At 36.1% G+C, this 24,366-nt stretch overlaps 1 protein-coding gene across 3 annotated transcripts in view; it reads left to right on the forward strand.

Annotated features, from left to right (window-relative positions):
- The window catches only part of ANO3 (anoctamin 3), a 427,436-nt gene that overhangs the window by 385,637 nt on the left and 17,433 nt on the right, over positions 1-24,366 (forward strand). For all 3 annotated transcript variants that reach the window (XM_058688488.1, XM_058688489.1, XM_058688490.1), the window contains 6 exons: positions 6,960-6,996; positions 10,383-10,494; positions 11,474-11,531; positions 17,138-17,235; positions 20,185-20,318; positions 21,177-21,329. In XM_058688488.1, the coding sequence (XP_058544471.1) occupies positions 6,960-6,996; positions 10,383-10,494; positions 11,474-11,531; positions 17,138-17,235; positions 20,185-20,318; positions 21,177-21,329 (592 nt within the window). The remainder of the gene's footprint in view (positions 1-6,959; positions 6,997-10,382; positions 10,495-11,473; positions 11,532-17,137; positions 17,236-20,184; positions 20,319-21,176; positions 21,330-24,366) is intronic.

A 24,366-nucleotide genomic window follows, 5' to 3' on the forward strand; every position in this document is an offset into this window, starting at 1 on the left:
ACTCCAATTTCGTATTATTCCAGGTGCTGCTGAATGACCAATCCCTTAAGCTCTGACTCTGCCCCATTTCCAACCCCCAACCCCAGTTATCATCCCTTCCCTAGAATAACAATGAACCCATATACACACAGTCTTCTCTCTCATAAGCTTCAGATACAATTTGTTCTCACTGAGTTTGTACATTTAATGAGGTTCAATATATTCTTTACTCCAAAGTACTGCATTTTACAGATAACAAAGGCCGAACTAGATGGAGTGAATCTCTAATTGTAGAAATAAGATCTCCGGAGGCCGATGAGGATAGCATTATTTTTGTCATAAAAACAATCTTTTGAGATTCTCAAAATCCCACTAGCTCTACTTAATTAATACAGGACCCCATGTAACTACCTAGTGCTATAGCTCATCCGTTGTTCCTGAGAGAAGACAAAACTTTCTTTTTTCAAATGTTTATTTCAAATGTTATTCAAATGTTGGGAATTTTGACATAAAGATTTAGAGATTGTTGGAGGTGAACTAAGCTGTAAAATTTCTCCTTTGCCCTTGCCACTAACTTAGGAAAAGATTTTTTAAATGGATTTAGCATAAAGGAATTGAACTACAAAGCCAACTCAACAAATGTGAAAAGAATGTCCTATTCCTCTGATTTAATCAGTATAAAACCATAATGCCCTTCTGAATTCATGTATTCCCCCCCTACTCAAGATGTTAAGGCACTTCACATTATTTAACAACCCATCTAATTTACCTGAACCCACAGGGTCTTAATCAAATAAACATAAATTAAAACCATTAATCTTAAAATGTCAACACTTTAAAAAAATAACACCACCAAAAAGAATGACCTAGAATACCAAACACTACCATCTGTTATTTTTGGACAAACACTAAATATGCAGCACATAAAAATGTGCTTTTTGTTTCTTAATAGCTAGACTGTGTGATCCTTGTGCTACCATAGCCTCCAAATGAGCATTTGGCGTCAGTCAAAATAGTCTACTAATCTCATAGGCTTTTCAGCTATAATACATGTGCATGAAAATATTAAATATAGGCATGGCAAAGCCGTTTCAATCAGTCTAACAATTTTTTAAATCAGAAACTTTTAATATTTAATGTACACAGCCAGAAATCTTAAGTCATTCATGCATTTGTTTTGTCTCTTTCATCGCGTCAATGACTGTTGTGACTTCTGCTTCTGTAACATCTCTCTTACCAATTCCCTACTCACCATTCTCACTTCTACTTCCTTAGTTCAGCTACTTGTAATTTCTAGCTTGGACCATTGCAGTAGCCTTCTCACTGGTTAGTCTTCCTGTCTTTGTTTTTCAACTCTTTTCATCTCCCTTGCCCACTGCTCTTAGAAGGATCTTTCTAAATTGCAGATTTGGTCATTTTATTTTGTACTTGAAACTGCTTAACAGGTTTCCATTGCCTCTAGTATAAATTCTAAATGTATTAGCAAGGCATGGAAGACTTGATTATTTAAAGTCAGTTTTCCTTTCTCTTCTTGTCTAAAGTTGGGCCTCACTCCCTCCCTTTCAAACCACTCTTCTCGCTCCCTGGCATTTTACTTTTTCACAACCATATCTCTTGGTTCAGCCTATAAAACCACTCCAGCCTACAAAACCATTTCTGCTTGCTCCCTGGCATTTTACTTTTTCACAACCCTATCTCTTGGTCCACAGTGCTTCCTCTATTTACCTTTTTAATTTCTTTTATCTCCTTGGAAGCTATTTCTTTATCTATGAAAATTCCAGTAAAGGATCATTTCCTTCCATAAAGCTTTTTCTCAATCCGAAGTGTAGAATCAAATAATCTCTTCTTTGTGTTTATTTTTCTCACAAGGTGCTTGGACATGCCTATTCTCCCTCCTTATCAGACTCCCTTGATAGAATTAAACAATGCCTCCTGTAAATGCTCTCCTGTTACAGTGCTTGGAGCATGACTTTTCTCCCACTATCAGGGTGTAAGCTCCTTATGAGCGGGCCTCCTCACTTTTCTATCTCCAGGTCTTTCGCCTATGTCAAAAAGATATTTATAATATATTCTTCAAATAAATTTTAAATACCCTGTTCTCTAAATTTTCTAGCATCTTGAATATTATTCACATTGCAGAAATCTTAGCATCTTGGATAATTGCTCAAAGTTATTTTTGTTATTGGAATTATATTTTCAATGTCTTTCAAGTTTGCAGCACTCATTAGTTTCATTCAAGCTAATAATTAAAAAGAATATACATCCTCTAAGATTTCAAAACAAATGAATCATAGCATCCCTAAGTAAATATTCCATTTGGGATAAAAATATGGGTGAAAATAATTAAAATCTGATCACAAGTCCATTCTACAGATCATGAAAGTACTGAAGAATGTTTCCTGTTCTTACTAAGCTTCAAATCACCTGGAACACTTGAAAAACTAGAGATTTCTGAGTCCCATTTAGAATCTCCTGTGTAGAGCTAGGAAATCTGTATATAAAACAAAATATTCAAAAATATTCTCTAAGTGAGTCTGATCCAGCCAGTCTCTAAAATGCCATTAGGAAATCACCAATTTAAAGGATCTGAGGTAATTTTGATACATAGCCAAGATCAGAAACTACATTTTCAAAACTAAATCGCAAATAATTTAACAACGATTAAAACTTCAACATATTATTTTAACATCTCTTTACCAGGTATACACATAAAAATCCACAAAACCAGAATTTGAAACCAGGAGTTACTCTTCACTAATCCCATCCTTTATGTCCTTTATGTTGCTGCCCTGAATGCTATACTACTTAAAGGTACCATAAGTAGCAGGGTTACTATTATATCAGGTAATATTTCCAAGAAGATTTTAATGAAAATTAAAAATGTGCAGGGATACCTGTGTGTCTCAGTGGGTTGAGCATCCAACTCTTGATTTTGGCTCAGGTCAGGATCTCAGGGATGAGATAAGATAAGACAAGATAAGATAATTTTTGAAAAATAGAAATTAAAAAATGCTTAAATGTGCAAGTATTCCAAAATGTATATTCTTGTTGCCTGGCAATCAAATCTTAATTAAAGAATAGGTGACAGTAGCATGACAGCTGTCTGGTCTCATGATTAATGTGTAATTTTAAAGAGAAAATAGAAACATCACTGAAGAAATACTCTTGTAGTTTGAAATATCTGGGATTAAGCCAGTTAAACTATTTCAACATTGTCAACAAAAGAATGAGGTTTTTTTGATATTCTTCTTTTCATTTTAAAATTTTTGTACCATTTGTACACTATCACCAAAAAAAAAAAAAAAAAGATAATTCAAAATACATTTAACTAAAGTATTCCATGTTGATTCTGGACTCTTTCACATGAGAGATTTATTTCCATCTCTAGATTTGAGAACATCCATTCTTATGTTTCTCTCATGGGCCTAACCACTGAAGACCTCAAATGTACCTAACTTCTTTAACACTTGGTTACAATTACAATGCAAATAGGTTATTGTGGAATAGGGTGGATCAAAGGATTGGACCACACCTCTTAATGTGGAAAAGAGGTAATGCCAAATGACTCATTTAATAAGAGGACCAGCTTTTTAAAAAAAAAACATTAGTTTGTTCATGTCTATATCCATGGTTTCTAGAAATTCAGAAAGGTAGAATTGAATTCTACAGACCTTACCGTGGAGTACCAGGCCCTGAAAAATGGTTTCCTTCTGAGACCTCTCTAACTCCTTTCTTACTACCTTGCTCCTTTACTGCCTCCCCTCCTGATCCTTCAACATCCTTGCCCTTTAACACACCAAATGTGTCCAATCTCAGGGCACTCCCACTTCCTATTTCTGCTCACTTCCAAGGTAGTGAGCTCAGATCTCTTCGTGGCTCCCTCCCTCACTTCACATATGAGCTCTATGCTCAATTGTTGCCTTCTCAGAGATGTTTTCCTGACCACACTATAAAATAATACTATTTAATACACTATTTAATACACCATAAAATAATAAGGGTGCCCACCACCCTTCTCTATGTACACAGCCTCCTGTATTTTCCCTTTGGTTACTATTACTTTCCTGACCAATTGCATATTTGTTTGTCATTTGTCTCTAACCACTGGTATGTAAGTTCCATGAAACTGGAGACTGTGTGTGTCTGTTTACTGTGTTCTTTTTTTTTTTTAATGTTTATTTTTGAAGGAGAGACAGAATGTGAGTGGGGGAGGGGCAGAGAGAGACTAGCCACAGAATCCACAGCAGGCTCCAGGCTCCAAGCTGTCAGCACAGAGCCTGATGAAAGGCTCAAACTCACACACCGTGAGATAATGACCTGAGCTAAAGTCAGATGCCCAACCAACTGAGCCACTCAGGCACCCCTGTTTACTGTGTTCTTGAACACTATCTGGCCCATTAGAAATTCCTCATAATTAATATAACATAATTTAACATAATTAACATAATTAATATATATGACCAAGAGAATTTCAGCTTACTGAATGCACTAGAGAGTGATGGCTAGAAGTATAGGTTCTCCAGGGCCTCTGGGTGGATTAGTTAAACTCCCGACTTCTGGTTTTGGCTCAGGTCATGCTTGATCTCAGTCTGTGGGGGCTCCATGCTTGGGATTCTCTCTCTTGTGTTTCTGCCCCTCCCTCTCTCCCTCTCTCAAAATAAATAAATAAACTTTAAAAAAAGTACAGCTTCTCTGACAAGAGATCTATATATATAATGCACATATATAGCGTAGTGACCACAACAATTGTCCCTGAACTTCCCTATTCTCTCTTCCCCCAAATACATATCCATTCCCACCTTGCACGTGTGTGTGCACGTGCGCGCGCACACACACACACACACAGCCCATGATTGCTTGCATACAGCATACAGTTAGATATATCTAATTATGGTTTCTTCCTGCATTTTGTAGTTTTGGAGTTAACAAGTCAGTGTGCAGGAGTTGACTTTGTAGCTCATCATCATGGTGGTGCCAATTAGCTACCATCTGGGCCTTCGACGATGCAGGTTCTCAAGTACCCCAGAAAGCTTTCCAAGACAATATTTCCAGGGGTGACACAGCATTTTTGTGATTTATAACATTCTTCCAAAGATTACTGTAATCCACTGGGGGCATCTCCTATGGATATTTCCATTGCAGGGAAACAGGTTCTGTGTGCCAGGTGTTAGGACAAAAATCAGAAATGGTTTCTGGGACAAGGCACAGGATAAATGGTACAAGAGAACCATAATAGTAACTCCTGACTTGGCTATTAGTTTAGTAGTGTTACTTAGGCAAGGTACCTGACGTTCTAAACATTGGTTTCCTGTTCTGTAAAATGGGGATAATTATACCTATTTGATAAAATTGTTGTAAGGATCACATTAAATAATATTATATCTGAAGCACTGCTTGGCACCAGCCAAATACTCTAAATGGCAGTTATTTAAGTACAATTTTCTTTCACTGTCTATGAGGGCACTGAATTTAGTGCTAGAAGCACAGTACTGTGGAAGAACTATATGTTGATTTGTAAGTCCATCCTGTCACACTGCTTGGGAGTGTGGATTCTATAATCATCTTACTTGATAAATGGGGCGTGGAAAAGAACATGTGAAGACAATTTTGGTACTCATGAATTCAAGGTAATCTTGTTCTAAAATTAAAAAAAAATCACAGTTTGTGTATATAGCTAAAAATTAAAACAAAAACCACAACAAACTGCACAAGAGGTAAAATGAGACTGTTTATACTCAATATAATCTTTCTGGCTCAGGATAGCTCTTCAGAGGAAGAAGTTTTGAATCAAGCAGATTATGAATAATCACAATCGTTTTAGTGAAAGAACTGTTAGGGAAAGTGAACAACTTTTAGAGTGTCCAGATACCTACCTATTAATTTGGCATGCCAACAGGTAGAGTTCCTGGAATTTATAATCTGAAGAATAATGTGTTGAATTATGGGGTTATGTAGTTATATTGACATGTACCCACATATACCCACAAGCACACACTACCTTTCTGCCTGTAGCGTATTTGTTTTCTGCAATATGTTTACTTGGAATTTTGGGAAATATGTTTCCTCTCCTTAAGTCTGTATGAGTGATGGACTGCGTAAGAGGAGAAGGGGGAGGGTGGCAGAAGGTGAAAACTGTTACCACAAAACTCAGTTGTGCTTGTAAGTTACTTTTGGATTCCACAGATTTTACTTACCAGTCTTATTGTAACACCAAACCTGTTTTGTTCTTTAAGAATGCAAACTACCACACACTGTTTGTCTTAGCTTGAAAATTCTTTGTCAATAATAAAGAATCTAAACTTCCACTTAGAATTCCAGTATAGTTAAAAGTGTATATAACTTGGTGATCAAATCCCAGATCAGCCATTGATTAGTTGAATGACTTTTGTTAAAAAAATATTTTTAGTTTTTTAAAGTCTCATTTCCTTGATTTATAAAATGGAAATAAAGATAGCTACCAGAAAAGACTTATTATTACAGAAACCAAGTGTGTCTGTATGTATATATACACATATTTATAGTATGTTTATATTACACATTATACGTGTTTGTGTGTGTGTGTGTGTGTGTGTGTCTGTGTGTGTGTGTGTAAAGCACCACATAGTAAGTTTTAAAGCATGCTTCAGCTTAATTAAAAATGTAGCCACTTTGGGGTGCCTGGGTGGCTCAGTGGGTTGAACGTCCAACTTTGGCTCAGGTCAGGATCTCACGGTCCGTGATTTGGAGTCCCGCATCTGGCTCTGTGCTGACAGCTCAGAGCCTGGAGCCTACTTTGGATTCTGTGCCTCCCTCTCTCTTTCTGCCCCTCCCCTGCTTGTACTCTGTCTCTCTTGCTCTCAAAAATAAATAAACATAAAATTTTTTTTAGAAATGCAGCCACTTTGTAGACTACACTTTACATCTTTCCTTGAATAGTGTAAATATCAGCCTCTTCTAGAAGAAAAGAAATAACATTCACTATTTGTCTTCTTTTATTACAGGCTTACGAAAAAATTGCTTACCTTCTCACCAACTTAGGTAAGTCCTTTGTTTTTACCTCATTCCCTAGTTAAAGAGTAACATATGGACATATCAGTCTGTAGTTGCTTTATGTATTTTAGCATTTTTTAATGTTTATTTATTTTGAGAGAGAGAGTATGAGAGCACGTGCAAGCTGGGGAGGGACAGAGAAAGAAGGAGAGAGAAAATCCTAAGCAGACTCCGGGCTGTCAGAGCAGAGCCCAGTGTGGGGCTGGATCCCACCAACCATGAGATCATGACCTGAGCTGAAATCAAGAGCCCGGACGCTCAACCAACTAAGCCACCCAGGCACCCCTATTTTAGTATTTTAATATCAACTTCAGTTTTATAAATTGTCAATCAAAATGAAAGACATGCATGGAAGGTTGGAGCATTCTGTATAACTACAGAGAGGCAGTTTATGTAGTTAGCACACCTAGTTCTCCCTACATGGAAGTGCTTTTTCCCTACCTTAGCAGGTCTTTGGGCTTTCCCCCAAATATTTGTTTTTACCAAAATGTTGTACTATATGTACACAAATTAAAAGGCAAAATAGTATTAAGAAATTTATAAGTAAAACCAGTACTCTGCCACATTACCCATTCTGATTTTCCACTTTCCTGAGAGACTACTTTTTAATAATCTTAGTAATTTCTTTTGTTATTTCCTATCCTATTTCTAAATAATGTGTTTCTCTGACATTCTTGGATATTTCAGCTTTGGGAAGCTATGGCCTTTCTATTCCAAATGACAAGAACTTAGATCTTAACATTCTCTGCAGTGTTCTCTCCTCGCACACTTTCCCTCTGTTACATGTTATACACACATAATTTCGCCTCCGTCCAAAGTAGTTATAGTCAACAGATTTGGACTTTTGTAAAAATTTTTTTAATGCTCGTTTATTTGTGAGAGAGAGACAGACAGACAGACAGACAGAGTGTGACCAGGGGAGGGACAGAGACAGAGGGAGACACAGAATCCGAAGCAGGCTCCAGGCTCTGAGCTGTCAGTGCAGAGCCCTACCTGGGGCTCGAACCCGCGAACCATGAGATCATGACCTGAGCCAAAGTCAGATGCTCAACCGGTCAACTGACTGAGCCGCCCAGGCACCCCTCAACGAATTTGAACTTTAACTCAAATTAACAGTGTTTACATCATTGTTTTCTATATAACTGTTTTTATATATAAAGTATGGGGTGTACTATGATTGTTTCCTTTCTTATACAACCTTTATACTTTCATGATGCTAATAATAGCCCTTTTTTCCTTGATTTTCTACATAGTTTCCTTAATTTATCCCAAACTTTCTGCCTCAACTCTGAATGGTCTCTAAACACATTCAAAAACATCAAGTACTCTACTCATTTTCTTTTCTTCTTAGAGTTACCCTCCCTGAACCCAGTGTTACTCCAGTCTCGAGGGCCTACCCTTGACAGCTCAGAGCCTGAAGCCTATTTCAGATTCTGTGTCTCCCTCACTCTCTGCCCCTCCTCTGCTTGTGGTCTCTCTCTCTCTCTCTCTCTCTCTCTCTCTCTCTCAAAAATAAACAAACATTACAAAAATTTAAAAATTAAGCCAACTGATGAAAAGAGTGTCAGTTTTGTCAGACAGAAGTCAATTTAAGAACAAGAGCACACATATGAAGAAAATAATAAGAATAAAGTCACCATGTTAATATTAGGCAAATCAAAATTTAATATCTGTTTGAGTGAGAAAGAGAGATACTTCATACTGATGAACAGTCTACCAGGTCAGTACAATAGTCATGATTTGTCTATATCTTTTTATAAGCCTCCAAAATGTAGAAAGCAACACATGATAGAAATTCCCCCCAAAATTGACGAAACCATACTCAAAATATAAGCCAGGACACAAAGCATTTGAATATCATAACTAACAAGCTTCTCTTAAAATATATATAAATGGGATGCTCAACAAAAAATATACATGTTCTTTTCAATCACTTGATAACATAGACAAAATATATCCAAATAATTTGAAGGCAAGTGAAACTGCAGCTTTTTTGACCCAAAGCAGAAATCACACAGGAACGTTTGTGGATCATGACGCAATAAAATTAGAAGTGGAGAACCAAAAACAAACTACACAATGGGGATTTTTTAAAAATCCATATTCTCATCTCTAAATAAGTTTTATGCTAAATTTGCAAACTGTTTGGAATGCAGCAGCGGTGAAAACACAACCAACCAAAACTTTGGAGCAACACAGGCTCTCCAGACTGCTGTCACTATAGCCCACCAACCAGTCAGCCTGGGGACTGCCCTGCAGACCCCTGTCACTTCTGGCACATACTCTCGTTGGACTTGGACTCCCGCCAGACCAGTTCCCCTGTTCTGTGTCTGGATCATGCATACGTCGGGGCCCATCTTTTCCTGAGATCAGATCCCATCTATTTTCTATCCTTCTTGAATTCTTTAATTGTATGAAAATGCATATTAGCTGTGCATACAGCTCTTCTAGCCTTATTTGGATACTGGGTGGGAGTAGGGGCTACAATACACACTGCCACCTTTATCTCATCTCTCTCATTATTTTTGTTTTGTTAAGAGTCATAGATGGGGCGCCTGGGTGGCGCAGTCGGTTAAGCGTCCGACTTCAGCCAGGTCACGATCTCGCGGTCCGTGAGTTCGAGCCCCGCGTCGGGCTCTGGGCTGATGGCTCGGAGCCTGGAGCCTGTTTCCGATTCTGTGTCTCCCTCTCTCTCTGTCCCTCCCCCGTTCATGCTCTGTCTCTCTCTGTCCCAAAAATAAATAAACGTTGAAAAAAAAAATTTTAAAAAAAAGAGTCATAGAAACATAGGACATAAGAATGGACAATGTTCTTGAAATCATCTTGCCTAATTCTTTGTTTCATAAACATTAAAATTGGTTGCAAAAAAAATGTAAAGAGATCAACTTGAGATCCCCAGAAAATTAGGTGTAAAGTTGAGATAGGAGCTCAGCTCTTATGACTGAGGTAGCCCTCTTTCCTTTTACCATTCCACTTCTGTCTGTGCAAAATATCCATTCTTTAAAGAACTCTGTGGATAATTTAGGTCCTTATTCGAGCATAGCCAGTTTGGGTGAAGGACTGATGCAATGTATATGGTTACTTCTAAATGACAATAGCAGAGAGAATCCTGAAAATCTTTATATATGAATAGCAGGGATTGTATTTTTGTAGCTCTGGAAAAAGTCTAAAGATTGTATCATTGGATCCCTTTATCAACCCTGTACAGCAGATATCATCATTCACATTTTGCAGATGCTGACCTACAACTCAGTGATGCTGAATGTCTTGTAGAACTAGTATATGTTCAGAACATGAACCTGGGGTTTTTGAGTCTATATCCATATTTCGTGTTTTTCACCTCATCTATGTAAACATATACTGTTTCCTTTTAGAATATCCTCGAACAGAATCTGAGTGGGAAAACAGCTTTGCTTTGAAGATGTTCCTTTTCCAGTTTGTTAATTTAAATAGTTCTATCTTCTATATTGCTTTCTTTTTGGGGAGGTAAGTCAACTTTATGCATGTTGTCTTTGCAGAGTGAAAAAGATTGCCAACCGTTCCATTGCCAGTTTGTTAACAAGGGTGACAAATTCTTGTCCCCTGCCTTAGAAAACTACTAGTCAGTCTTCACATATGTTTCAATCAAAAGACTTCATTCAAAGTACAGGACAGGTGCCACTACCAATTAAAGTTGGCATAAAAAATAAAACCTGTGTGCCATGCTTGGGTTGAATGATGATTATCCAATCATCATTGATGGTTTTGTTAAATACGAAAATAATTTTTGTATAACCCTAGGTTATAGTTCCTTAGTGTGGAAACTTCTACCTATCACGATGACATTTTTTTCCCCTGTCTTTGCTGCACAATATGAAAAAGAAGCATATTAAACTATGCTCAACACTCCAGCGGTACTGAAGCTAGAACCATTTTAAATTTTTTTTTTCAACGTTTTTTATTTATTTTTGGGACAGAGAGAGACAGAGCATGAACGGGGGAGGGGCAGAGAGAGGGAGACACAGAATCGGAAACAGGCTCCAGGCTCTGAGCCATCAGCTCAGAGACTGACGCGGGGCTCGAACTCACGGACCGCGAGATCGTGACCTGGCTGAAGTCGGACGCTTAACCGACTGCGCTACCCAGGCGCCCCAGAACCATTTTAAACTAAACAACTCAGCACATTACATTAATGTTCATTAGCTAGGTGCACAGAACATTAAAGATCTATAGGTGAAAGTGGAAAATTTCCTTTGGCTGGTTTGTCTGTACTTTCTCACCCCACTGGCATGGCATTCACACACCACGTTTTTTTCCTTTTTAAGTCAGGTACTTTGATGTGTAAGCATGGTCTAAGTCAGCAGTTCGGGGACAAGATGCCCCAGTGAACCTTGATGTCTACCTACACATGCACTTGTTGTGATGCATTAGATGTTCTTCAGTCAACCCCACATAAATGCTAATGAATTAAAATGCCTTTTTACAGATTTGTAGGCCACCCAGGAAATTACAATAAACTTTTTAACCGGTGGAGACTGGAGGAAGTAAGTAACCTTGTAAGGGTGGGTGTGGGCCTGGGCGTGGATATGGGTCAATGATCATAGAAGGGGAGTGGGTGGGAAGAGAGACACAGAGAAGTTGGGTACACGGAATTTCAGACATGCTGAAGATGCTTTACTGGTAGAGAGTTCTTAAGGGTTCAGAAATGAAGAAACTACATCTTCCCAAAAAAAAAGCATGTGAACTTAAAGGTTAAGCCCTAAAATCCTGACCTCAGCTCTTTAATTTTCTGTCAAATCCATTTCTTCATTCACAAAGCCCAGAAATTTAGCTCCAGGGATTTTTCACTTTGGGGGAATTATTATAATCTATTCCATGGGTTTTTCAACTTTTAAATATGTTAGGTTTCCTTTCAAGCAGGGAAACTTCATCCAAAAGAAATCTCACTTGAAACACCAATCTGTAATTATATAGATGTGTGTCTTCTAAGTCTCATAGTTTCGTGTTGATTTATAATATATATGTTATAGAAACAAAAGGTCTAGTATTGCTAGATCACAGGGTTAAACACTCTATATATTGTCACTGAGACTGACAAATTGTCTTCCAAAATGCCAGTCCCTATAGCATAAGAGCCTGCTTCCTCAGACTTTTGCCAACAGAAACATTTTAATTTTTGCCAATATAACATCTAAAAGATATCTCCTTTTGATTTCAGCTCCTTTAATTACGAGTAAAGTGTAGAATATTTTTCATACATTTGTTGGATAGTTTATATTTCTGTGTGTATGTGCTGTTCTTGCTCATTTCCATTAGACTATTTTTCTCTGTCCTAATAATTTATAGACTAATAGGCTCTCATCTTTCAAATTTGCTGAAGATATGTTTCTCATTTTCTTGTATATCTTAATTTTGTTTTGATGCATTTTTTTTAAAAACTGTAGAACATTTTTCAACTAAAATATCATTGCTGTTAATGACTTTGGGCATTTATATCATGCCAAATAATGTGTTTTTCATTCTAGAAATTAAAAAAGAAAAAGCCTCACACTTGTACTTTTCACTAATGTTGTTTTTTAAAATATTAACATCTTTGTTACATTGGAAGTTTATTTCTGTGTAAAGAATAATCAAGATTTCCCCCCACCCCAGTTAGCAGTCACATTTTTAAGTAATAATACATTTTTTCATCACTCAGCAAAATAAGATTTCAGGACTTATTATATTCTCCATCTTGAAATCATATCTATTTCTGAGCTCTGTTCTGTCTCATTGGTCATATGGTTTATTGCTTCTCCAGTTCAAAATTGTTTTAATTATTCTAATATAAAATCCAATTTAATATATGGTAGTATTAGTAGGAGGTCATAATTTACAGAGAGGCTAACAAAGGATTCCCCGAGAAAACAGATACTTCCAGTCTCTATATGAAAATTTCTCCAAAACTCAGGGGAGTCGTCATTGATATTGTCTCCCTAGAGCCTTCTAGTTGATTGGAATATATGGAGAAAACCTAAAACTTCCTGAGAACAACATGCTTTACATCATAGAAAACTGGTTCAAATGCTAACCTTGCTACTTATTAATTCTTTGCCCTTAATTTAATCCCTCTGAATATCTGTCTACTCATCTGTAAAGTGGCAGTAGTAATACTTAGGTTGCAAAGTTGTTTATAGATAAGAGGCAATTTGCATAACACACTTAGCACAAGCCCTGGTCTTTGGAAGGCACTCTGATTGTAGCTGATAGTTATCAATGCTCTGTCTCCACAGCCACCTGGGTATTTTCCTCTCAGGCGAAGACAGATGAAGGCTTTCCATAACTCCAGGCCTCCAGGAAGTCCCCAAATCAAACTTGCAGTTTTCACTCATAGCCCAGATTATCCTATATCTGCTAAGAGGCTTTCATCTACCCAGTTTGGGACCCAAGGCTTACTTTTTACCAGGAGTGATCAACTGGATTTAGCAAAGGGCAGTGTGGGGAACTGAGTGGTACAGGCAGGTAGATCTGCATATTGATGCCATTTTAGGAACTGCTGTCACCAATAATTTTGTTCAGTTGGATACTTTTACTCTTAAATGTAAAATTATTGGAAGTCATGGTTCTTCTTTGGGAATCCCAGAGAAACAATCCCAATACTGGTGTCAAGAAAAATGTTTCATAACCATTGTAGACATTTTCCACAATATATATGGATGGCCGTATTTTCCAACAAATTATTATTTATTTTGAAAAATATCAGTGAAATGAAAAATGTGAATTTGTAATAGACCCTAGAAATTCTAGAACTGTACACATAAATCTACTTAATGGAAGATAAAAATTGACTCTCTGAATTCAATCATACCACAAGCATTTATTGACACATACTCTATTCCAGCACCCTACTGGGTAATATGGGGTATACAAATGAAGACGTCCTTTTCCTTGCTTAGTGATGATAATAGTTTTGAAGAAAAGAATATAGCCATGTTATATAACAAGTATTTTGTCTTTGGAGTCTGACGATCTACATTCTAATTCAGTCCCACCCAAATGCATGATTTTAGTATCTCTAGGTCTCAGGTTTTTCTTTTGTAAATTGTGATAATAATAACTATCTCAGTAGTATTGGTGATAGGAGGATAAAACTGGATCATGCATGTAAAATCCCTGGTACAAATAGTGGTAGCTTTTATAAACAAAGAAAAGTACCTCGGTTTTATTTAAAACATTTATGAATTGGCTATACTAACCTTTCTTCATACTATGCTGTATAACATCTCACATAAACATGTTATGTAAATCTGGGGCACCTGGATGGCTCAGTTGGTTAAGCGTCCGACTTCGGCTCAGGTCATGATCTCGCAGTCCGTGAGTTCGAGCCCTGCGTCGGGCTCTGTGCTGACAGCTCAGAGCCTGGAACCTGTTTCATATTCTGTGTCTCCCTCTCTCTCTGACCCTCCCCCATTCATGCTCTGTCTCTCTCTGTCTCAAAAATAAATAAACGTTTAAAAAAATTTTTAAATCATGTTATGTAAATCTATATAAAATGTTAATAATGGCTAATATTTAATGAGTGCTTGCTATATGCCAGCACATTCCAGCAATTGTCCCTAACTGTTCTAGATGTATTAATGCATAAATTCTATTATTATACTCATCTTACAGAAAAGGAAATAGAAATTGATACAAGTTCTATAATTTGCCTACAATTATAGAAACCTACTTCTAAATTGATGAAGTCATCAGTTTGATTCAACCAACCTAGCATCAGAGTCTGTGCTTTGAACATTGTGCTTTCCAGCCACCATTGGGATAACACAGAGGCACAATCGAAAACATAAAGGCAATTGATTTGGATAAGAGATGGCTGAATGATTGCTGACTCACACATGTAAATTGGATTTAGAGTAAACATACTTCATGTGAAAGGAACACGGGTATCAGAATCTGATAGTCCTGTCTGTCACCTAGCTTTATCATCTACAAAATGAAGATACCAACACCCATCTTACGAGGTTCTCAGGAGGAGCAAATGAGAAACATATGTTAAGGCCCCCAGCTCTGGGCTGTCCACAGTCATATGATTTTTTTTGGGGGGGGAGGTGCAAAGGGAATGAAAGCCTGGGTCTCCTGCATGCTCATTTATGCTCTTTTACTCATTCAAAGTATAGGCTCTCTTACCAATTGAATTTTAGAGTTGAAGGACTATATTTCTCCAGAGGGAACCATTGTATGAGAGGGGCAGACCCACAAAAACTATTTCTGCCCTATAAACCACAAAGTCATAAAGGCTCAATTTTAACAAAATTAAAAATGGCCTGTCATCCAGGCCACTTTGGCCTATGACTGTGGAGAGTGAGCCAATCACATGGTTCTATAATGGTCTTTGTTTTCCCTTTCCACATAATAATATGCTCTGGTATTCAAGGCAACAAACACACTTGGTAAATAGAATTCATCTGTAATGTTATGTACAAGAGTAGAGGATTAGGGTGCAACAGACCAAGGCGTTCAGTTCCATTACCAACAGTCTACACTATATGACCTTGTACAAGTTAATTTACATCTTTGAGTCTATTAAAAAAAAAAAGTTTCTGCTTGCAACTGAGGTCTATGCCTGCCTCTGTAGCTTAGTAATTATTCTGTTTCAGACGTTGTACGGAACCCATTTATCATATATATGCGGGAGAACTAGGGGGTCCTAAATTAATCCTAGAAAGAAAGGGCAGGCTTACATGGGAGAATTGAGACTTCTCCACACAGTAAAAATTACCGCTGGCAAGCCCTCTCTCTGGCTCAGTTTAGGGAGTTTTAAATTACTGGGCTGGAACCAGAAAACCAGGCTCTTCGTGTCCTAATTATCTGTTCCCTTTGAAGTCCCACTGGTACCAATTTGATAGAAATAGAAACTGTGGATCAAAGCTATAGTGACTATTGTTCTTATGAGCAGGACAGGAACCCATTTCTAAAGAAACAGACCCACGCTTTCCTACCCAAGTGTCTTCTACAGTGCAAAGTTTTCAAGCAAAACACATTAGTTGCAATGTTCATTGCAATCACATTTTTGTTTGTGGGGGTTTCTAATCCTACCCTTTATTGCATATCTGAAAAAGCAGAGAGCCGCAGAGAAGGCAAAACTGGGTCATACTGACAAGCCATTCTGTGGCATGCTTTTATCACTAAAAAATACATTCGAGGGGGGCGCCTGGGTGGCGCAGTCGGTTAAGCGTCCGACTTCAGCCAGGTCACGATCTCGCGGTCCGTGAGTTCGAGCCCCGCGTCAGGCTCTGGGCTGATGGCTCGGAGCCTGGAGCCTGTTTCCGATTCTGTGTCTCCCTCTCTCTCTGCCCCTCCCCCCGTTCATGCTCTGTCTCTCTCTGTCCCAAAAATAAATAAAAAATGTTGAAAAAAAAAAAAATACATTCGAGGTAGATATTCCCTCTTCAGGATATAGAGCAACTGCTACCTACCTTGAGAGTGGGCTAGACTGAATGACTCACTTCAGAAAAGAACAGGGAAAGGGCAAAATGAGTAACTTTACAGTAGAAATACCTGGCAAACACTGTATCAACCAAGTGATGAAGATTAATGTCACTAGTGATGTCGTGTGGAGAGCATGTAGCTTCTGATGGAATGTGATGAAAATGGTACTTTATGTTTGTGATCTCCTTCCATCCTCAAAACACATAGGCCCAGGTTAAACACATGAAAACATCAGAGAATGTTGGTTTCTCAGCTTTGACAAATATACCCTGGTGATATATAAGGGGCAATGGAGGACTGAAGTGCATACGGGCATTCTCTGTACTATCTTTGCAAATTTTCTACATTTAAAATTATTATAAGACAGAAAGTTTATTCTAACTTACACGTTTTTCTATCTCCTGATTGTTAATAGATATATAGTATTCAGAGCAATCATTAAATAGGATCATGCCTAATACAGACCTTGGCAGATAGTAAGTGCTCATTTTTAATCACTATTCTTCTCTAATTACTGAAAACATCCCTATCAGGTGCCTTATACATGTTCTGTCTTCCTTGTTTTTATTGTCTTTATGCACTGAGATAGTACTGCCTGGTTTTAGAATTTGCTGAACAGTTTGAGGGTGGGGATGTGTAACCAACTGAGAAGAGCAAAATCATAGTTGTTGTTCTGTTTCAGTGTCATCCCAGTGGCTGTTTGATAGACCTCTGCCTCCAGATGGGAGTGATCATGTTTTTGAAGCAAATATGGAACAACTTCATGGAACTAGGATACCCGTGAGCACTTTATTTTTTAAACTTGCCTTATTTAAACTTGCCTTACTGGGGCCGGGTAACCAGACAGATGAAGGTTCAGTTCCCCCTCTGCTGCTCACCAAATGTGTGACCATGTGTGAGTTAGTTAACTTTTCTGAGCCTCAGTTTTCACATCTCAAGAGGGTATCAATGGCTGTATGTGCCTTGAGAACACTGGTAAGGAGTAAAGGAAATAGTGCATGTCAAGTACCCAGGACTCTGTTCAACATATTAAGATGCTTTTTGCTATTTTTAAAGCACTATTGACAGTACAGGTTCTTAAGGATAAAAATAACTTTCTGGTTTCTTCTGGCTACCAAAAGACCAAGGCAGATGTTGTTTAACAAAGAGAACCTCTGTTCATGCTCCTCGATCAAGAAACAAGAAAAAAAAGATACAATTTTGGATAGGGAGGACTTGTACTCTTTATTACACCAAAAAGAAGTCATTAGAATAGGATTGATTGTGAAAACAACTATATATATATATATATATATATATATATATACACACATATATATATAGTGTATACATATATAGTGTATATATATGTGTATATATATATAGTGTATATATATATAGTGTATATATATGTGTATATATATATATATACAACTGTTGTATATATATATATATACAACTATATACATATGTATATGTATATACATGTATATATATATACAACTATATATATATACTATATATATATACAACTATATATATATACTATATATATATATACAACTATATATATATACTATATATATATACTATATATATACACTAATATATATATATATACTATATATATATATATACTATATATATATATACTATATATATATATATAGTATATATATATATATAGTATTCTGTTTTGTCTCTTTAGATAAGGTTTATCTGTAAAATGCTGACATGTTGAATGCCTACTTTTATATCATATAAAATAATATTACTCTTCCAAATACACTGGAATACAGTGTATGTAAAACAATGTCATATGGAAGCTGTAAGGCCTAATCAAGGTTAAAAACATGACTATTTTGAGGAATTTCTTGATGATAGAAGGACTAGTTAACTGATGATATAAATAGCTTAGGTTTAGTCATCAAATTATCCCATCATTCTTTCTCCTTGTTGGCTTACAAATGGTATCAGGACATTTCAGAGCAGAGACCTTAGGACTGGAGAAGTGATATCAACCCTGAAATCTGCCATGAGACATTATGTTACATATTAGGCAGTTAGAGCATGGACTATGAAATGTCTGAGACCTGGTTCAAATACTTTCTCTGCCTCTTGCTAAAGATGCTTATAATTTACTTCACCTCTCTCTGACATTATTTTTTTTTATAAAAATAAGGGATTTGTGGAGATTGCATGAGATGCCCAGTGGTCTTTAACCTTAATCAATAAACAACTGAGCCTTTTTGTGAAGAGATCCTCAATATTCCAAAGGGATGAAAATGAATCTCTTGTAAATGAAGAGAGCATAGGGATGTAGGGATAGAAGATTGGGTAGCCCACTCCATCATTCGAATTCCTTCCTATCCTTGATTCATCTCTTTGAGACGTAGGGTTTGGGAATGTCATTTGAAAATAGCTGAGGAGATTAGGTAGCAAGTGTCTACCACAAGATCTGATGTGCTGTGAAATAAATAGCTTCATAAGCACCATCAAGATGGTATAGTAGTCATTATCTTATTTAGAATGGCTATTGTTATCATTTTCTGTGTACTTCTGTACATATCACACACTTTGGATAGCTCATTTTCATGATGGCTTTGCCCAAGTGGTCAGCCTGGATTGTGTATATCAAATCCCAAATGTACAATGGTAAGGGGCATTCTGTTGGTGTTCTTTCAAATCCAGCAGGAGTGAACCAGTCACTGAACAGTAATTTTGAAAATTTGATAACATGGTTCTCTTTTTTAAAGTAAAATCTTAACCAGACCCAAGAAAATAAAACTGAACCAACCAGGCCTGCCTCAATCCCAACACCCAGCTCCTTTTCCATCTTCATGAGGTCCCAGAGGCAACTTCCATGGGACATACACTGAAGAACTACCTGACTTTTGGATCAATGGTTGTTTTTTCAACACCCGCTGAGTATAGATATGTAATTAATTATATGTGAGAGTTGAGGTACTATTCACTGAATCCTGTAGGATTCACTTCATTCTAAAGGTAATTGTCATATAACCCTTGAAATAATTAATTGCCCAGATGTCCCTGCTATATGCATACTGGGATATTTCTGTGCCATGTAATTTCAAGATTGCCCCTACGCTAGGGAAATACTGTTGTTAATTCCTTTCCAAGTCTTTTAAATGGACTGAGACACAGATCCATTGCCTGTAAATTATTGTTCACTATATTAACAGAATGTAATTGTTAATACTCAAACCCTTCACATTCATAAACTCAGAGGTGAATAGACTTAGTAATACATTGCAGGATAGGGACTAGAACCTATATCTCTTGAAACCTTAACTAGGACTCAGTTATTCAATGTGAAACATGACTTTACTTGTGTTTCAAGAGCACAGCTCAGCTGATTTTGGGTTATGAGCAATGAAGAGCTCAGATCCAATCAAATAGGCAACATAGAAGTTTAAGTATTTATATAGGTTGGAGTGGAGGAAGGAATCAGAAATGGGTATTTATCTAATAAGTATCAGGAAGCACCTAAGTGTAATGGGAGGAATTAAGTCCTGGATACATATGTAGACATTTAGAAGATCTAGGAAGGCTGAGACCTATTCTCTCATCTTAAACTTGGAAGTTGAGACCGTGCAAATATCTCTAATTCCCAGAAATGTGTAGTGTACTCCCAGAGTAGTGATATTTGTCTTTTCTTAACGCACTACAAATTGTTTACTACATACTTACCTAAGAGCTCAAAAGCCCTTTGTCTGTTCTGTGATATAGGTTGATCCAGAACTGGTGGTCACGACATAAAATCAAGCGAGGAGTACAAGATGCTTCCATACCTCAGTGGGAAAATGATTGGAATCTGCAGCCCATGAATATTCATGGACTTATGGATGAGTATTTAGAAATGGGTAAGGAAAGAAACTTCTACACAGCTCTTTGGCTTTCTTGATACTCTTTTGTTACTTCACACAGGCTTTGGTTTAAGAGAGAAAACCATCTCTGTCCTTTCCAACCCCAGACATTCTAAAATACATCTGTACCTTTATCTCAACATAACTAGAGAAGAGATTAAAACATTGTCCTTGGAAGGCTCACAGATTCTGTCCTCTGTTAGCTGTAACATTTGACCAAAATGAAGAGTTTTCTCATAGTAGAATACCTAGCTTTAGTGCAGGTATTTAAAAGGAACAAAATAAAGCAGAATCCATTCCTGTGTCAATAACATACCATCCTGCCAGGATAAAGCAATAATTATTTCGTACAATAAACCTTTGCACAGACCTGGTATGAGTTCGATTGAGAAACCCACTTATTTATATTAAGAAAATAAGGATTCCCACTCCAGCTGTTAAAATCTTTGTGTATTGTCTTGACATTTACTTTTGCTCTGGACTTTACTTTTTCTCATCTATTAAAAAAAAAAAAAAAAAAAGACAAGATTAGGTCTCTTGGGTCCCTTCTAGAGCTAAGCATTTTTCTTCAAGCCCTCCTCTTTGACTTTTTTTTTTTTTTATTCACTCTTTCTTCATGCTGCATGGCCTAGGGGTGGAAAGCACATAAACTTTCAATCCATTGAGATCAGAGTTTAAGTGCAGGTTTTAGGATTTTTAGCTATCTACCGTTTTGCAAGCTTACTTAACATGTATGAGCTATAATTTTCTTAGCCGCAAAATAGGATGAGCATATTAGGGATATGAAAGCATATCCCTAATATCAAGAAATGATATTGTTTGTATTACTAATTTTGTAATGCTCTCCCTTTACAGTTTTGCAGTTTGGTTTTACCACCATCTTTGTTGCGGCTTTTCCTCTGGCCCCTCTTTTGGCCTTATTAAACAATATCATTGAGATCAGGCTGGATGCCTACAAATTTGTCACCCAGTGGCGGAGGCCTCTGCCGGCTCGAGCAACTGACATAGGTAAGATTCAGGAATTAAATGGTTCTTGCATTGCTAAGGCCATCAGGTGCCTTGAGCTTAGCACCATGTGGGTTTCTATTGTTGGGGTTCCCTTCCAACTATAACAAAAACTGAACAATTTTGGTTAACAAAATAATGAAATGAACACTAACTTACTTGGGAGTATGTTTATACTAAATATGCTATTTCATGAACTTGTTTATAACTAAAAATGATCTCATATATACATTTCCATGTTAATAAAAATTGCTTTGCTTCATTTTTTATAATTCCTGCACCAATTTCTATTACACGTTGTATGACATTTCTAAAAACTCATTCCCTTAAATGGAGATGTTTAGATTGCTTCAGTTTTTCTTATTATAAACAACACTGAGGTGAACATACATCTTCATACATACTTTAGCTGATTATTTCCTCAAGATACATTTCTAGAGTGGAAATCCTATGTCAAAGAGCGTATACATTTTTTTTTTTGACATTTAGCATAATGCCCTCCATCCATTTAAAATTTTAATAATTTCTCAACATGTTCTCTAGAAATACTGTGACAATTGATACTCCTACCAGGTATAAGAATGTTCTTTTTTTTTACTGTTGTTCATCCTCACAAATCTGAGGAAGAAAACCATGTGATCTTGTTATGTTTCCCCACATTTTTATAACTATGAGATTAAATACATTTGTATTTCTTCTTTACTAACTGTGTATGAACTTTGTCTATTATATTTGATTTGGTAATCTTTATCTCCATGTTCACAATATTAACCTTTGATATATAGGTTGCAAACATTTTCAAATGCTGCTTTTTAACTTTTCACTCTATCATGAATAAGTTTTTAAAGTGTGCATATTATCACATTGATATATCTCTCTTATAGTTATTATTTCTGGCATTCTTAGAAAGTCCTTTAGAACTCCCATTTTTTCACCATGCATTTTTTTTTCACCATGTATTTTAGATATGTGTATGTTATTTGGTTATCTGTTAGCCCTTTGCGGTTTTATTTAAATTGTTGATCTAATTGGAATTTGTTAATAAAGGGGTTGAAATTGGTATCCAGCTTTTTTTTTTCCTAAGGAGAAGCAAATTTTCCCAAAACCATTTATCAAACACTTCATCTTTCCTAGCTTGTTTGAATTATCTCTATTATACTAAATTCTATATAAACTTAGGTATATTTCTAGAATCTCCATTTGTCCCTTTGATCTGACTACTTATTTTTGGCATACTGTTTTAATAAACTGTGATTTTGTAATAGAAATTCTAAGTATATGAAAAAGCAAATTCATACTTTTCCTTCTCCTTTTCGGGAATTTTCTGGCTAATATTGCAAAGTTATCTTTTTGGTTAATTATATAAATATATATACATACATATAGTTAATTATATATATGTACATATATATGTAGATATACTCCACAGCCAACAAAGTTTATTTCAAATATACTACTAACCTGCAGAGATTTAATGCTATTCAACTTGAGTTCCCATTTTTTAAAACAACTAAAATTATTACTATTATTTAATTTAAATATATTTATTATTTCATTATTAAAGTAATATGAGCACATTAAAGAAAATCTGGAAAATAAATCAAAAAAGAAAAATCAAACCCCATTCCAGGCTTAATTAGTGTTTATTGTACTTTCCAATGCAAAATGTATTACTTTGTTAACTTTTGTAGGTTGTCTTGCTCAAACCAGACAACAAAAGGTATAAAAATAGTTAATATTCATCTTCCCTCTTTGCCTGTCCCTTCTACCTCAGGGCGTGAGTGATATCAGCTAAGCATTACACTTTGTCAGTGTTTTTCTTCCTCATACAAACATACAAAAAATTGTACACTTATGGATTCTGCATTTTTTTTTTCATGAATATCCTCTAGCTCAAAACATATTGGTGTCATTCATTTTAATAGTGTAATAATACTCATAATAGATGTATGATAAGTTGTATAGTCATTTACTTAGTTGTCCCAAGCAGGGAATAAACATTCATAAATATAACTATGAATAAATATAGGTGTAAATATAGACACAGACATAGATATTATATATATTGTCTATCACATATCCATAGATGTGTATGAACAGTGTAACTCTGTAGTACAGATCCCCAAAATAAGGCCTACCAGATTAAAATGTATTCACATTTTAATTTTAAAAGATATCAGATTAATCACCACAAATACTGTAACAAGTCCTACTTCAAACAATTACTTTCAAAAGGGTTTCTGTTCCCACAGTCCCTCAATAGCAGTGGATGGTAAGAGACTCAAATCTCCTACAATCTGGTAGATTACAAAAAAATCTTATTTTTTTGAAAGGTGTTTCTCTGAAATGCTAATTTTCAACTAGTGATTGATTATTTTCATTTCCATAGCAATTACTCATTGGTATTCTTGGCCCATTTTTCTCTTGGGTAGTTTGCCTTATTAAAATTGTAGGACATTTTTGTATATTCTGTATAATAACCCTTTGTTTTTTGTAAAGCAAACATATTCTCTCTGGCGATTGTTTTCTTTTCACTGAATATTGTTACTTTTGTAAAACTATATGTTAAATTTTGATGTATTCAAATGTTTTAATGGATTCTGATTTCTTGTCTCATGCTTTTTTATGTCATGTATTTTTTATTTTTATTTTTTTCATTACAACTCAATATAATGAAACATAAAGATTTTGAAAAACAAAGAAAAGGGATGAGGGTTGGAGACAGTTGCCATCCTATCTAATTACCTTTAGCACTTTTGAGTATTTCCTTCCAGGACTTTTTTTCTTTTTTTTTTTATCAATACTTTTAAAACGATGTTTAATCCTGTTTCAAATATCACTTTTGACTACAATCAATATTATATGGATACTGTATACAATTTTAAAAGCTTTTTTGTGTGTCTTTATACCAGATTGGGAAAGTCCTGGGTCTTGACACAAAACTAGTTTTGCACTTTTACTTTAAAAAGGTACTTGAAACAATTCCTAATGATATTTTAATTTTCAGATCTCTCTAGGTAAGGTTTACCTTCCCTCTGTG

This window comes from Neofelis nebulosa, chromosome 10, assembly GCF_028018385.1.
Source record: "Neofelis nebulosa isolate mNeoNeb1 chromosome 10, mNeoNeb1.pri, whole genome shotgun sequence".
NCBI lineage: Eukaryota > Metazoa > Chordata > Mammalia > Carnivora > Felidae > Neofelis > Neofelis nebulosa.